This window comes from Haemaphysalis longicornis, unplaced genomic scaffold (genome assembly GCF_048455015.1).
Source record: "Haemaphysalis longicornis isolate Haplotype H1 unplaced genomic scaffold, Haemaphysalis longicornis Haplotype H1 scaffold_9, whole genome shotgun sequence".
In the NCBI taxonomy this organism is placed as follows: Eukaryota; Metazoa; Arthropoda; class Arachnida; order Ixodida; family Ixodidae; genus Haemaphysalis; species Haemaphysalis longicornis.
In genome coordinates, this window is record NW_027526460.1 from 139,128,763 (window position 1) to 139,144,720 (window position 15,958).

The 15,958-nt window shown below is 48.4% G+C and overlaps 1 protein-coding gene across 1 annotated transcript; it reads right to left on the reverse strand.

Annotated features, from left to right (window-relative positions):
* Positions 1–14,586: 14,586 nt before the first annotated feature.
* LOC144153461 (uncharacterized) lies at positions 14,587–15,757 on the reverse strand. The gene has a single exon (XM_077685104.1). It carries the CDS (start codon positions 15,748–15,750, stop codon positions 14,587–14,589), a length of 1,164 nt encoding a protein of 387 aa, XP_077541230.1. The 5' UTR covers positions 15,751–15,757.
* Positions 15,758–15,958: the final 201 nt, after the last annotated feature.

A 15,958-nucleotide genomic window follows, 5' to 3' on the forward strand; every position in this document is an offset into this window, starting at 1 on the left:
AAATATTTACGTTTTGTCAGTTGCATTAAGCTCTCAAACTCTTTGGCTGCGCTGTAATACTTTACCCACGTGAAACTTTGGTTAGCTAGTTTGTTTGCTCGGAACAAATTCTTCCTATTATTTAAACGTCTTAGTTGGGCATTAAACCATGGGGAGCCCGAACGCTATGCTACTGTGATGCTCGGAATATGAAGCTTTATTAGGTGCTGTAACTTAGTCTTAAATAGCAACCAATTCGCTTCAAGAGAACATTGCGAGAAACCAGAGAAAAAGCTACCCAAAACGGATGTTAGACCATCGTTTATGCTGTCGTAATCACCTTTGTCATAGAGTGTGAGAATCTTTGTAGTTTTCCTGCTTTTGATTAACTCGCTAGTAAACGTTGGGTGTACAGCCAGGTGATCGCCAAGGACACCAAGCAGGTGACGAGGGAAACGCTTTCAGAGTGATTAGTTAGGACAAAATCTGGAGTGTTCGACGAGTGATCAGTGATGCGGTTTGCTTGTGTCACCAGTTGCGACCAACCAAATTTTAGGCATACATTAACGAATTCGCTAGCGGCCTCATTTGTAGATAACGAGGAGGAAGGACCAGACCAGTCAACACAAGAGAAGTAAAAGTCTCCAAAAAGAACAATCGGGCTGTTTGGGTATCGCCCTTTATTGCGCTTAACCCGTCATGAAGTAGCAGCGCAAAACCGCTGTAGCTGTTAGGGGTCCGATAACAAACACTGATGAGGAAACGTGGGCGAGCAGCATTGAAGATGAGCCAGATAATTTCCAATGAAGACGATATTTTTACGTGCGAACAGCGTAGATTACGGTTAGTGGCCACAAGTACACCGCCACCACTAGAGGTGTCAGGTCTGTCTTTTCGAAATATGTCGAAGTTGGCGATAGACGGTAGAACTTCATTTTCATTTACTGACGAATTTAATCACGTTTCGGTTAGTGAAAGAATGTTAGAGGAGGATGAGCTTAGCAAGCTGCACAAAGAGTCACGCTTGGGAATTAAGCTGGGCACATTAGCGAGCAGAAACGACAACGTAGCCCATCGTTTCGGTGAAGTTGTTTGAAGCTTATGTTTAGGGCATTGCTATGAGCTTTGTTCATCCACCTGATTGGTTGCATGGTCGAATACATAGGTTTTGTTATTCGTGACAATCTTTTCATGGCGCAACTTAAACGAAAGGTTACGGGCCTTTTCAAAATCAATGAGGCGTTTCTGCGCGAAACGAGTGCGAGCTGACAGATCTTGAGCGGCGCTATAGCCCGAGCCTTTCGCTCAATGCGCTCAATACTTTATCCTTCTCTTTATAGTTCAAGAACTTCACTATTATAGGACTGCATTTCTCGAGGTGGAAATGATGTCATTAACGCTGGTGTACGGTGGGCTGAGGCCGGCAAAACGAAGCGCAAATCAGGGAGGGCTTATAAGCTTGCTGAACGAGCTGATTCTGATTTCTCGTTTTGGTTTAACACGCCGACGCAATTCATGTGATGAGGCGCGCCGTAGTAGAGGCCACTCCCGAATATTTTTGACCACCTGGGGATTTTTAACGTGCGCAGAAATCTCGTACACACGGGCGTTTTTGTTTTTCGCCTCCAGCCGAACGAGGTACCGAACCAGCAGGAGTTGAATGAAGTTAAAAAGCGCAGTATAAGACAAAAAGGAACGTCAACAACTGATTAAGGAACTCAGAGACGCAAAGAAACACATTATAGACCTGAAGTAGTACAGTTAAACCTGGATGTAGCGAACCTGTATGTAACGAGCTCCTGGTTTTACCGAGGTTTTTCATTTCCCCATTTCGACATTCATTGAAGCCCATGTGTTTGCGACCTCTTTGTAAAGAATGAGTTGCGACGGTTAACCTGGATGTAACGAATTTGTTACGCTGATGATTCAATGTTTTTTGCCCTTTTTCTAAAAAATCGGCTGCCGAAATGCACTAATTTAGCGAATTTCGCCCGCACCTCAATCTCCCGTGCGTTTCCACGTCTGAGCGCCGTGTCGATCAGGTGCTTGGCCTGCCTGTAGGAGCGTAGTAGCGCGTCTCCACTGATATCTGTGGCATGGGTTCGTGGGTGATGAGTTCTGCTGCCTGAAAGCGACAAGCTCGTAATTTTAAATGCCGTCTCCACTGGCGAGAAAGAACAAGCTCACCGCCTGGTACAGTGCCCCAGCTAGCATCCCCTCAACATTTTTAAGTGCGGGAAACAGCATCAAGTTCGCGAAAAGAGCCCTTCCACCACAAGGTTGTTCTTGAAACGCGTTAAGCCACCGAAAAGTATCAAAAAGCAAAACTGATAGTTGCGTTTGTGAATTCGGGGACCACGTTGTAGCATCAGGCGCAACTCACGCTGTTTTTCAGTGTGAAATATATCCTTGAACAAGGGTGAGTTCAGCATCACTGATGTCTAGCATATTCGTTTTGTTTCTGCTTCATCACGCTATCTTTAACTCGAAAGCTGCACGTAACGAAAACCTGGATGTAACAAAAAAATGCAAATTTTTGTTAACTTCGTTATATCCAGGTTTAACTGCACTCCCCGCGGAATGATCTTGAACTTCCAGCAATACCGCTAACTGAAAAGGACGACCTCGGTCAAACGCTGCAAAAGGTGGCCAGTTGCCTGAGTGTAGAACTTTCGGATAATGATGTCGATGTGGTACATCGTGTTCCCGGAAAAGGTGGCGGCCTTATACACATGCTCAACCGATCGATATTATAACGTTGACGGAAACGTGGCTAACAAAGAGCGAAAATGGCAACATCGATGGGTACTCAGTCATATCTAATTCACGAGAGTCACGCGCATGTGGTGGTGAGGTGGCTGTTTTTGTTAAATCAGAATGCTCGTTTTCGAAACCAGAATCTGTCCCATGCAGCTCCGCAGATATGGAATCACTGTTCATGAACTTGGAGTGTTCCCATATCTTAGGGGTTATCTACCAACCTCCGAACACCTCTAGTTTCTGTTTAGATATTCTTGAAAAAGTATTACTTACTCTTTTGTCAAACTACAATGTTCCCATTGTGATTACGGGAGACTTTAATATTGATACGCTCAATCTGACGTTTTCTTATTGCGAGCGTTTCCTTGCCTTTTTCAATCTTTGGAGCTTCGTTTGTACGCTCACATATTTATCTAGAACTTCAGCTACCATCATAGACCACGCGCTCACTGACAAACATATCCACCCCTATCAACGGATTTGGGTATGACTAACCGATCTCTGATGACCTTCCTATTTTTATTTCAATCATGGAACTGTTCAAGACTGTAACTAAAAATCACCCTGCCAGGAGAAAAACCTATTTTACCCTATTCAGAAACGAACTATTCTCTGTTATACCAAGCAGTCTGTACCATGATGATGTAAATACTGAGGTCTCCACTCTGAAACTAAGACTGCGATCAGTAATGCTGTCGCTCTTCTAATCTGTCCTGGGATGACCAACGACATTCTTCAGATCTTGAAGAAAAAACAATTCTGGTACAAGAAATGGAAGCGCCGAAACGTCACATTTATTCCCTAGGGCAGTTTAAAAGGCTACGGAATGAGTCAGTAGCAACAATCCCCGCACGCAAAAAGAAGTACTACTCTCGTTTCATTCAACGCGCCTATAGGGATCCAGAAAGAGCAATACAAACAATTATACAAGAAGTTGCAGGAAATTGGCTGAAAGTTTAAATTCTTACGTCACTATAATGAGCCCGTCCCTTATGTCTCGTCATCATGGCTCTAACTGCATGTTCTGAGCTACTTCCATATGCAATACCTACTTTATTCACGGCATTAAGTCAGGCAACCTGATATCAGCCATGGAAAACTTGTGTAATAACAAAACTCCAGGGCAGCGTGGAATCACAGTCCGCCTAGTCAAGGATAACATAGACGTGATGTATTGATTGATGGTAGGGTTTAACGAACTGACACAACGCAGGCGATGAAGCGCGCCGTAGTGGAGGGATCCGGAATAATTTTGACCACCTGGGGATCTTTAACATGTGCCAAAATCTCGTACCCACGGGCGTTTTGGTTCTCTCCTCCATCAGAAAAGCGGCCGTTGCGGCCAGGAATCGAACCCGCGTCCTCTTGCTCAGCAGCACAACGTCTCAGCCACTGAGCCACGCGGTGGGGGTATAACGGAGGTATTAGGCCCCATCTTCTGCCGCATTTTCAACCACACCCAAGCCACCTAGTCCTCCCCTATCCTCTAAAACTCGACAAAATATTACCCGTATTCAAAGACGGTGATGGCTCTGATCCTTCGTGTTACCGCCCGATATCACTTCTTAGTATTATCAACAACATTTTTGAAAAGCTTCTTTCTTCTCGAATCAACACATCTCCAGAAAAATACCGAAGATTTTTTGCGCAACAATTTGGTTTCCGGCCGGGTTATTCTTTCACTACAGTTCAAACACTGACACAAAATGTCAATTAAATAGTAATAAACTGGTCTTCATCATATTGCTTGACCTTCAAAAGGCATTCGACATTATCGACCACAGCATCCTTCAGAACAAATTGAATAACTATGGCTTTCGAAACGAGAGCTTTGAATGCTTCTCCAGATTCATAACTCATCGTAGTCAGGTTGTTACTATAGGCGGCATTACTTTTTCGCAAAAGCCGATACGCACAAGGGTCCCGCAGGGGTCTGTCCTGGGCCCTTTGTTCTTTACATTATACGTAAACGATTTACCAATGGTTATCATTTCTGCAGAGCTACTTTTGTACGCGAATAATGAAGCTTTGGTTGTTACGGGGGGAAATATGCGAGAAATTGAAACAAAAACAAATACCAAGCTATCAAATATATCAGATTGGTTCTTGGCAAATACACTCACCATCAACGCGAAAACATTGAACTCAATGATAATTCATCCACGACATAAGGCCATACATCTAGGAAGTATTCACATAAAGATTAAATAAGGATGCACACGAAAGTACCAAATTATTTAAATACCTTGGTGTAATTATTTACAACCATTTTTACTGGCAAGTCAAAATAAACTCAGCTTGCTCAATGTTATCTTCCGGCTATCATGCATTGTTGCAAGCAAGAAATTATTTCGACACTGGAAATATTACAGATTTCGTGCTTTTCAGTCGTCCTTTTCCATTTATCCTACTGCATAGGTTCATGGGGTTGGACTTGTACTATATATCGTGAACCTTTGCGAAAATCAAAGAAGCGCTCATTAAGAATAATAGCGCACTCAAGCCGTGATCATCCAAGCACACCCCTCTTTCGCGAACTTGAAATCTTACCTATGTACAGTTTACGTCAGCAGAAAACAGCCATTGCCACTATTAATAGCATAAGGTATAGCTGCTTTGTTCGCTCGTCCGCTCTGTGCTCCTCATCCTGCCCTTAGAGAAATTCTGTTCCTGGTAATTTCAACATACCTCGCACAAATAACGGATATTGAAAACGACGGCTACAGTTCAACGGTAGCAAATCTGGAACAGTTCGCCCCAGGACGTAAAATCCGTTGTTAACTTTCCTCTTAAAATAAGGAAATATTTCCTTGCTCTCCTTAATGAATCTTTGTGACTAGCAGACACCCCCGAAATAGTAAAAAATCGGTAATCTCTCGCCCACCGATCACTACGTCAAGCGAATGTTTACTGTGGAGTTGTTATTCTTTATTGCGTTTGTTTTATTTGTGTATAAAAATTGTATATTTCTTTTATTCTATCCAAGTCTGAGTGTGAGAATATATATGATTGCAGAATGCCCTAATCTTTTTTTGGTACGTTCGCAATGTTTTCGCATGTTGTATTCTCTATACTGTTGCAATGCCTTGTATCGCAAAATTGGGCCCTATACTGGCTTTGTATATGGGTCGAACGAGTTTTTTGAACTACCGTGTCTCAATTTGGAATAAAGTGAATCAAAGGAAAGTGAAATTATTAGAGCTGAACAACAATTACAATTATTCTAAATAGGGATCTGATTCAAAGAATAGAAACGCTAGTAATTACGTAAGTGGTACTTTCAGAGTTCATGAAACATGTGTCGCGATTGGCGCAGTGACAACCAGCCACGACAGCGTTTGGGCTCGAAGTGATTTTTTTAATCCTCCACCACGAGCGCACGTGAGCGTGCGCCTCATGGTTCCGCCTTCGTCATCGTCGTCGTCTCGGCGCGGTGGACACGCGGCGCTACAGGGCTCCCCCCCCGTAGAGTCGGAGGCCGTTGTTGAAGACCACGTGACAGCTCTGGACGGTTGATGGTGCAAAGTTCTGGGCATGGTTGTTGAGACGGGGAAGGTCTGGCTGGGTCGGAGAGAGGCGAGGTATGCAGGCTTTACCCGGTCAGCGGCGACGACGTCTTGGCGGCCGTTGATGTCGAGGGTGAACGTCTTCGGGTGCCGCTCGATGACGCGGTACGGGCCATCGAAAGCGGGAGTGAGGGGTCGACAGGCAGAGTCGTGGCGCACGAACACGTGAGTGCAGGAAGAAAGGTCCTGGCTCACGAAGACGGAGTGGTCGCTGCGTTGTCGAGGAAGGACAGGCCGGAGTTGCTCGAAAAGGCGACGAAGGTCAGCCACGTAACCGGCGGGGTCCGAAGGACCATCGGCAGGCGGAGGTGTGAGGAGGTCGCCCGGGAGACGAAGAGGGCAGCCATACACCAGCTCGGCAGATGTGCAATGCAGGTCTGCCTTAAAAGCCGAGCGTAGTCCGAACAAGACGAGGGGAAGGTGGTCGGCCCAGTGTTCCCTTGGCTCGTAGGTGGTGAGAGCTGCCTTGAGTTGGCGGTGTAAACGTTCCACCATCCCGTTGGTAGACGGATGGTAGGAGGTGGTGCGTATGTGGCGTACTCCCAAGATGGCAGCGAGAGCGTTGAACAGCGCGGATTGGAATTGACGCCCGCGATCAGTGGTGACAACAGCAGGGCAGCCGAAACGGGACACCCAACCACCAACAAATGCTTTGGCGACTGTTTCCGCCATAATATCAGGTATCGGGATTGCTTCTGGCCAGCGCGTGAAGCGGTCGACGCACGTCAACAAGTAGGTGGCGCATCGCGACGGTGGTAGAGGGCTGACCAGGTCAGTGTGCACGTGCGCGAAACGGCTGTCCGGTGGATGGAATGGCGAGGCAGGAGTGACCGTGTGCCTCGTTACTTTGACACGTTCGCACTGGAGGCAGGTGCGTGCCCACCGGCGGACATCTGCATTCATGGAGGGCCAGAACCACCGAGCTGTGACGAGGTGTTGAGTTGCTCGGATGCCGGGGTGACTCTTGCCGTGCAGGGTGTCAAAAACGGCTCGACGAAACGCCGGTGGAACATAAGGTCGGGAGATGCCGGCTGACGTCTCACATGTGATTGTGCCTTCGGTAAACGGCAACGGCACATCCGTGAGTCAGCGTGGAGGTGTCAGAGCGGCGTTGCTGGAGCTTAGGGTCTTGTCGCTGTGCAGAAGCAAGCTGTTCCATGGAAATTGGTTGGGGTGTAGACGAAAGTGCTTCGACGCGAGACAGTGCGTCAGCAGCAGTGTTGTTGATCGGGCCGCTGACATGGCGGAGATCGACAGTAAACTCCGAGACGAAGGAGAGGTGACGGATCTCACGCGACGAGTACGAGCTGTGGTTGCGCTGGAAAGCGAACGTCAGGGGCTTGTGATCCGTAAGGACGTAGAAGTCCCTGCCTTCCAGGAAATGCCGGAAATGTTTGATGGGAAGGTAGACAGCCAGTAGCTCGCGCCCGAAGGTGCTGTACCTCGTCTCGGCAGGTTTCAGCCACCAGGAGTAGAAACCAAGTGGCTGCCAACCGGAGACGAACTGTTCAACCACAGCACCAACAACCACGCTGGAGGCGTCGGTTATAAGACGAAGTTGAGCATCAGGAACGGGGTGCATAAGCATGGCAGCGTCGGAGAGGGCCTTCTTCGGAGCAGAAAAGGCGGACGCTGCTTGCTCGCTCCACTCGAAGTGCTCTGCAGGGCCTGTCTTGGTGGCCAGCAGATCAGTGAGGGGCTGGACTAGTTCGGCACAGTTGGGAATGAACCGCCGATAGAAGTTCAGCAGGCCCAAGAACTCTCTAAGCTTCTTAATTGAGGTGGGCTGTGGAAAGTCCTGGATGGCCTTCACCTTGGTGTCGAGAGGTCTGATGCCCTGTGGAGTGACCAAGTGGCCCAGGAACTCGATGGTCTGCACGCCGAAGACACACTTTTTGGGGTTGATGACGAAGCAATATTCGTCAAGGCGAGTGAAAAGGGCTCGCAAGTGCACTTCGTGCTCGGATGGTGATGAGCTTGCGATGAAGAGGTCGTCGAGGTAGGCAAAGACAAAGTCTAAACCGCGGGTAACCTCGTCGATGGCACGTTGAAAGGTCTGGGCGGCGTTACGCAGGCCGAAGGGCATGCGGACATATTCGAAGAGACCAAATGGTGTAATGATGGCAGTCTTAGGTATGTCTACTGGCTCCACAGGTATCTGGTGATAAGCTTTGACCAAGTCCACCTTGCTGAATATCTTGCAGCCTGCCAGATTCGCGGTGAAGTCCTGCAAATGAGGGAGGGGGTACCGGTACGGCACGGTGATCGCATTGAGGGCACGGTAGTGACCACATGGCCTCCAGTAACCGGGGTCCTTTTTGGGTACCATATGCACGGCTGACGCGTAGTTGCTGGAGGATGGACGGACAATTCCCAGTTCCAGCATGTGCCCGAACTCTCGAAGAGCAATGGCATAACGCGATCCCGCGAGACGACGTGCTCGAGCGAAGACAGGGGGTCCCTTCGTGACGATGTGGTGGGTGATGGTGTGCTTCACCGGGGACTCTCTCGTGTGGGGTCTTGTGATCGCAGGAAAATCGGCAAGTATCTTCTCGTACGCGGAAGATGGCACAAAGGCCCGAAGTCCGGTCGCCGTAGCAGAGGATAGAATGCCATGTACCGAAAGGCTCGTCGTCATGTCCACGAGGCGTCGAGAGTGCAAGTCCACGGCGAGGTTGTAGAAAGCCAGGAAATCAGCACCGAGAATGGGCTGCTTGATGTGAGCAATTGTGAAAAGCCACCGGAAGGTGCGACGTAGGCCAAAATTGACTGTAAGGGACCACTGGCCGTAGGTTTCGATCGGCGAGTTGTTGACGGCGAATAACGGGGAGGTCATTTCTCGGCGTAGTCGGTCTAGCGAAGAGGCCGGTATGACGCTGACCTCTGCTCCCGTATCGTCCAAGAAGCGGTGGCCGGCAACCTTGTCGGTGACGTAGAAGAGGCGGCTGACTGCATGACCGGGTTCACTTGCCGCCGCCAGTGTCCGGTCTCCTATTTTCTCGCCCATGAGCAAGGCTGGCTGCACTTGCGGGCGGCAGTGCCGAAGGTACGATGATACCAACAGACGCCCGAAGGGCCAGGCGCACCGCGCGTTGCGGAGGAGCGATGTTGAGAACGGGACGGGGATGGGGAGTTGGTCGCGGGATGCACGTCGGCGTCGGTGCAAGAGGGGTGCGAGGAATGACAGCCGATGGCTGAGTTCATCAATGCGCCTCTCCAGTCGACCAAGCCTGGAGTCGTCCCTTGAGGTGGAGGGCGTATCGACGACTGCGGCGAGGCTTGGGGACCGGGAATAGTCCGCGATGCGGTCAGCCAGTTCCGCAAGTTGGTCGAGTGGCATGTCAGCGGCTACCGCAAGTACCAATACCATGTTCTGGGGGAGGCGTTGAAGGAAGAGCTCCCGAAGAAGTGGGTTGTTGAGGTCCTGGCCATGATCGCCCAGTAGCTGCCGCATGCGATGTAGCAACTGCGAGGGTCGCCTGTCACCGAGCTCCTCGGTGTTCAGAAGCTGCTGCAGCCTGCTGCGCTCCGACTCCGACTTGCGTTGGATGATCGCTGCCTTTAGGTGGTCGTACGGCGCTTCAGGATGTGGGGCGTCGAGGATGTCGGCTAGCTCGTCCGCGATGCTGCCTGGCAAAGAGGTCACGACGCTGTTATATTTCGTCTCCTGGCTGGTGATGCGATGCAGACGGAAGCGCGCTTCGACTTGCGTGAACCATGTCCGCGGGTTCCGAATCCAAAACGGGGGTAGAGTAGCGCTGTGCACAGCCGCGGTTGTAGCGTGAGCAGGCGGAGCTGCTTCGTGGGCGGGCGTAGCTGCGCCGGGTTGTAGTTGGCCCGCAGAATCCGGCGAAGCCGAAGGGTCCGACATGGCGCGGTCAGAAGAGGCGAGTTCGGTCCACGTCACCAAATCATGTCGCGACCGGCGCAGTGACAACCAGCCACGACAGCGTTTGGGCTCGAACTGATTTTTTTAATCCTCCAGCACGAGCGCACGTGAGCGTGCGCCTCGTGGTTCCGCCTTCGTCGTCGTCGTCGTCTCGGCGCGGTGGACACGCGCCGCTACACATGCATCCAATTCTCTGAAAAGTATAACGTAACTAAAACTGTATGCACTAATTGAAGGACTCGACTATTTTTCTGTGGATATCGAAAAATGCCTGCGGCTTAGTTCAGCTAACTTTGGATGTGCAAAGCGAAAGGTTGGCTTATCCTGCTTACGTCTTGGTTTCACTTGGTTAACCTTTGACTTAGCTGCAATTAGTATACCATTCATCCAAAGCCTGCATTTGTCTTCGGCTGTGTTCCTGCTTCCGGAATTTTCCTAGAAGAACAGCTGGCTCTTCCGCAGTCTTCGACGCTAGCTTCACGAGCTTGGGATTCCGGGCCCTCTCTGTAGAAGCAGCTCGCCGGGCGATATCTGAGGGGTGGTCACAAACCGTTTCCTGTGGATGCCTCAAAGCCTGCAGCCTCCGACCAACACTCAGGAAAGACGTTCGCGTCTCCCTCTCATTCATGGTCAAGCTCGCATGCACGCGGTGATGCACGTGGCCAGGCGGGGACTCAGCTGCGGAGAGCGCATGTGTCAAGCCGGGAGGAGCGGCGGTGACAGCGTCGGCGGCCAGAGAACGCTGTTGTCGGCAGAGCTCGGCCGGGCAAGTCGCGTGATGCGTTTTTCAGGGTACAGCGCAGTTGCAATCAAATGGAGGTCAAATCGTCCGGGCCGGTTAAACCGCTCGACAAGATTACTTATGCTTTGCTCACAAACGGCATTTGAAGGACGTTGTTCATGCCTGTAGCAACGAGAGGGCTTAAGAAGAAACTCTAATACACGGCGGTAGTCGGACGCATCAAGAATTACAGAGGGATAGACCACGTTTCTCGTTGAGTCAACATAGTGCTAAGTGGTGGCAGAACAAAAATGAGATCACCGATGAGGTGGGGTGAAGCAATCAATATATTTACGCTATGTACATGGTTACTATCAGAGAGGCCGCGCTGGCTGCGCACCCCAAAAAGCTTTTTCGTCGGAGGCTGTGAACACAGAGCTACGCGCTACTGCCCTCTTCATCGTCGTCTCGTGACATGCCACCAGTGCTGCGTCGTGGTACACGCAGGCGTAAACAGCAGGGTGGTGATGCACCTATTTATTGGGCGTGGCGCAGTAACTGCAAAGGCCAGGCAGCCGGGGTGCTATAACGGTGCCTAACATCACTGCTGGAGTACCAGGTATCGAGAAGAAGGCCAATGTTTCTTTCCCTGCATTGGCCCAACTAGTGCTGATGCAAATGTACAGCACGCATGTGGGCAAGCTACATGTGTACACGGATGGATGTTGCAAGTCACGTAGCTCGGCTTGCACGTTCGCAGCGCCTGCATTAGGTGTGGAGCAGATGTTCCGATTGTCTCACAGAACATCTTCGACAACTGCTGAACTCTGTCCCTTTGTAGAGGCTGTCAAGTTTATAGCCACAAGGCAGCAAAGTGCTAGGTGGGTTGTCTGCTCAGACTCCAAGCCAGCCCTTCTGCTCCTATTTTTATTTTTATTTTTTTTATTATTTTTATTTAGAAATACTGCAGGCAGCATCGCTGCCCAAGCAGGAGAGGGTTACAAAAGGTGATTATACAATGCATGTTCAAATGCACCAACACTTGTACATTCCACAATCAAAAGGGGCAAACAGTTCCATTGTTCTATGGTGTTAGGAAAAAAAGACTTCTGAAATATTTTAGTGCGGGCGAAGTACGGGCGTATGGTCTTGCTGTGATTGATCGTCGATGACCTTTGTGGTGCGGGAAGCAGATAATCTTCGCGTAACAGGCCGGTTTTATTGTCGTACAGTAGATTACATCTAGATTACAGTAGATTACAGTAGAATATTACATCTTTGTAATATTCTTGGCATGAAACGGATCCCAAACTATTGATGAGTACTCGAGGACTGGGCGAACCAAGGTGCGATAAGCTTCTAATTTAATATTAGAAGGACATCCTTTCAGTTTTCTTCTCAAGAAGCATAGCTTCTGAAAGGCTTTGTTGCAAATATTATCAACATGCGCATTCCATTTCAGATTATCAGTAATTGTTAAGCCCAAGTATTTCACAGACGTTACAACTTCGAGATCGCGGTTTTTAATAACATAAGTGTGAATAAACGGATTCTTTTTTGTTGTAAATACCATCGAAACTGATTTTGAAAAATTAATTTCCATTCCCCTCTTATCGCACCAGTCCACGAGTTTACAAACATTTTCATTCAGTACAGCCTGACAAGAACCACTCTTGATAACGGAGTAAACAACACAATCATCTGCAAACAATTTGACCTTTACACCGTCACCAATATCTTTTGCAATATCATTGATGTACACTAAGAAGAGCAAGGGTCCCAACACTGAACCCTGCGGCACTCCTGACAAGACACGTAGACTATCCGACCTAACACCGTCGCATTCCACAAACTGGGTACGGTTTTCAAGGTAAGCCTTTATCCATCGAACTATAATGTCGGGTAAACCAATCTCTGTTAGTCTAGCCAGAAGTAAATTGTGCGGCACTCGGTCAAATGCCTTTGACAGGTCTAAAAATACAGCATCTATTTGTTGGTGATTATCAATTGCGGTTGCGAAGTCATGAACGACAGTTACTAATTGTGTTACTGTGGATACCTTGCGCCTAAATCCATGTTGGTACTCAACAAAAAAGTTGGTATCCTCAAGGTGCTTCGATATGTGGCTTGCTATTATATGTTCCAATATTTTGCAGCAGGTACTAATCAATGAAATTGGCCTGTAGTTTTTTGCGTTTAATGTGTCACCTGATTTGGGTATGGGAATTACCTTCGCTGTCAACCAGTCATGTGGCAAAGTGCTCTGCCTGAGCGATGCCTCAAAAAGTACATAGAGGTAGTGCGAAAGTATTTCAGAATATCGTTTTAGAAAGATGTTTGATATGCCATCCGCGCCGCATGACTTTTTTACATCAAGATTTAAAAGAAGTGCGAATATGCCTTCTTGGTGTAATACCACATCAGGAATTGGGATGCGTGTTGACGATCCGCAAGATTCATTTTGGGTACAGAGGAATGCTGGTTGCGAGAAAGACTGAAAAAACGTGGAATTAAATTCATTTGTAATCTCTTGGAGAACAGTGGTAGTTTTCCCATTAATCTTGAGCTGTTTTGTCTGCCGCTTAGTGTCTGATAAAAAGCGCCAAAATTTCTGAGGCGATTCCTTCAGGAAAGTTGAAAGCGTTTGGCAGTAAAACTTAGAACGTGCAGTACGCAATTTGATGAGCAGGTCATCCTTCATGGTGCGCAGTTCAGAAGTTTTTACCTTCGCCTTGCGCTTTCGAGAAATTCGCCGCTTTAGTTGAATTATCTCTCGTGTGATCCAAGGGTTGTGGTGCCTAATTTTCTTTTTACGCAGTGGAACGTATGCAGAAATACATGACGTGACCAGAGTTTTAAATCTGTCCCAGAGGTATGAAATGTCGCCACAAGCTGAAATTGATCGAGACTGAAGTGCAAGTGTCTAAGATAGCTTCATCGTCTGCGGCCGAAAAATCAGGGAATGTTTGGACAGGATGGGTTATTTTCTTTTTTCTACGCACATCTAATGATAGCTGGATGAGCTTGTGATCGGAAATTCCATCGCATGTAGTTACGGAAGAGTTTTCAGGAAAATTAGTAAATATTAGGTCTAGCGTTGATTGGGTTGTTTCGGTAATGCGAGTGGGACTTTTTACTAATTGCTCTAAATTGTAAAAAAGTGCAGAATCAAGGAGCAGGCGTGCGCTCTCCGTGTCTTGAGTGCCAGAAACTGACATCTGGTTCCAATCAATGCACGGCAGGTTAAAATCCCCAGTCAATATTAATTTGTCTTTAGGGCGAAGAATACACTCTAGGTGAGCATTTAGGGCTGCCATGTAACTTGATGGGCTTTTGGGTGGCCTGTAAATGACGCTAAAAATAGCAGATAAATCGTGATAATTGATGCGACACCAAATGCTTTCGTGGTCGGGAATATCTTCGAGTCGAACGCAGTCAACTTCATTTTTTAGAATTAGTGCCACGCCTCCGCCCCGCCCTCGGCGATCTCGTCTAAGTAATTTGTGCGTCGGTGGGATGATTTCCGCGTCTAGGATACTCGATGACAGCCATGTTTCGGTTACCGCTAGAATATGGGGATCATGAAGAAATATAAGTTCCTCGAGCTCTTTACATTTATTTACTAGACTTCTAGCATTCATCAGAATTATTCGCAGTGGTTTGGTACTGCATCAAGAGGGAGTGGAAAATTTGGACTGGTGGGTTTGGATTGCATTAGTTGAGGGTTTCGACTGACGAGATGGGATAGCACACGATTTAGCCTCGTCCCACACATAGGTAGTGTCGTCCACACGAAGGCGGTCATAGTCCAGCGTTACTTTGCGACCCTGATCTTTAAACTGTTTGCCATACTTCCACAAGTTTGAGCGTTTAGCTAAAGTATTTTTGCAAAAGTCATGGTTGATTGACAATTTTGATCCTTTTAGTTTAGAGCAGTTTCGAAGCACTGCCATTTTTTCATTGTAGTCGAAAAAGTTGAGTATAACAGGACGTGGATTATCTGTTTTTTTCTTGCCCACTCTGTGCACCCTTTCGACAGTTTTCGCTACAACCTCCAGTTTTTCGCGAAAAATTTTATCTACTACGTGTTCTTTTAAAGCGGAGTGGTTTTCATCTGGAATTTCGGGAATGCCAAAGATGATCAGATTGCGGCGTCGGCTGCGATCCTCAAAGTCATCTAGTTTTATTTGTTGTTCTTGTGCCACTTTTTGCAGAGAACAAACTTCCGTTTTTAAGTGGCTGATTTCTTCTGTATGCTGTGCGAGAACTTTAAGCGTGTTATTCAGCTCAAGGAAGCGCGTGTTCATCGTCTTTTCAAGCGACAACTGCGAGGAGGCAATTTTTTCAATGGATTCTTGAAGAGCTGTTCGCATGTCATTAATAAGTGCCTTGACTTCATCGGAAGGCCCCGGATTGCTTTCCACGTCCCCGGCTAACAAAAGCAAAATAACACCACAAACATCTTGAACCATTGATACACACTTTTCGGGGCACGGCAGGACAATAACACACCTATTATCACTACGGAAGCTGCGGAAATCGTATTTTGAACGAACCTGTACAAAAAGGGCGAGACGAGTCATTGTTGCGTCTGCGGTGGTCCCGCCGTGCCCTCTGAAGCCGCGCTCACTGGATCCGGCTACTTGTACACTCGGTGGTGGCGCTGGAGGCAATGTGTGACGAGCTGATTGCGTCGTGAAGCCGCTCCCAGGATACGCATCCACGTGGGGTTCGTCGAGCGTGAATTCACCAAAGCAGCTTGACTGATTGCCCGCTGGTGCGCACAAGGCGATGAGTGGCAGCGAGACCTGTACAAAAAGGGCGAGACGAGTCATTGTTGCGTCTGCGGTGGTCCCGCCGTGCCCTCTGAAGCCGCGCTCACTGGATCCGGCTACTTGTACACTCGGTGGTGGCGCTGGAGGCAATGTGTGACGAGCTGATTGCGTCGTGAAGCCGCTCCCAGGATACGCATCCACGTGGGGTTCGTCGAGCGTGAATTCACCAAAGCAGCTTGACTGATTGCCCGCTGGTGCGCACAAGGCG

Coding starts and splice junctions, on each gene's coding strand:
- LOC144153461 (XM_077685104.1), bottom strand. CDS start 15,750: ATGACTCGTCTCGCCCTTTTTGTACAGGTCTCGCTGCCACTCATCGCC.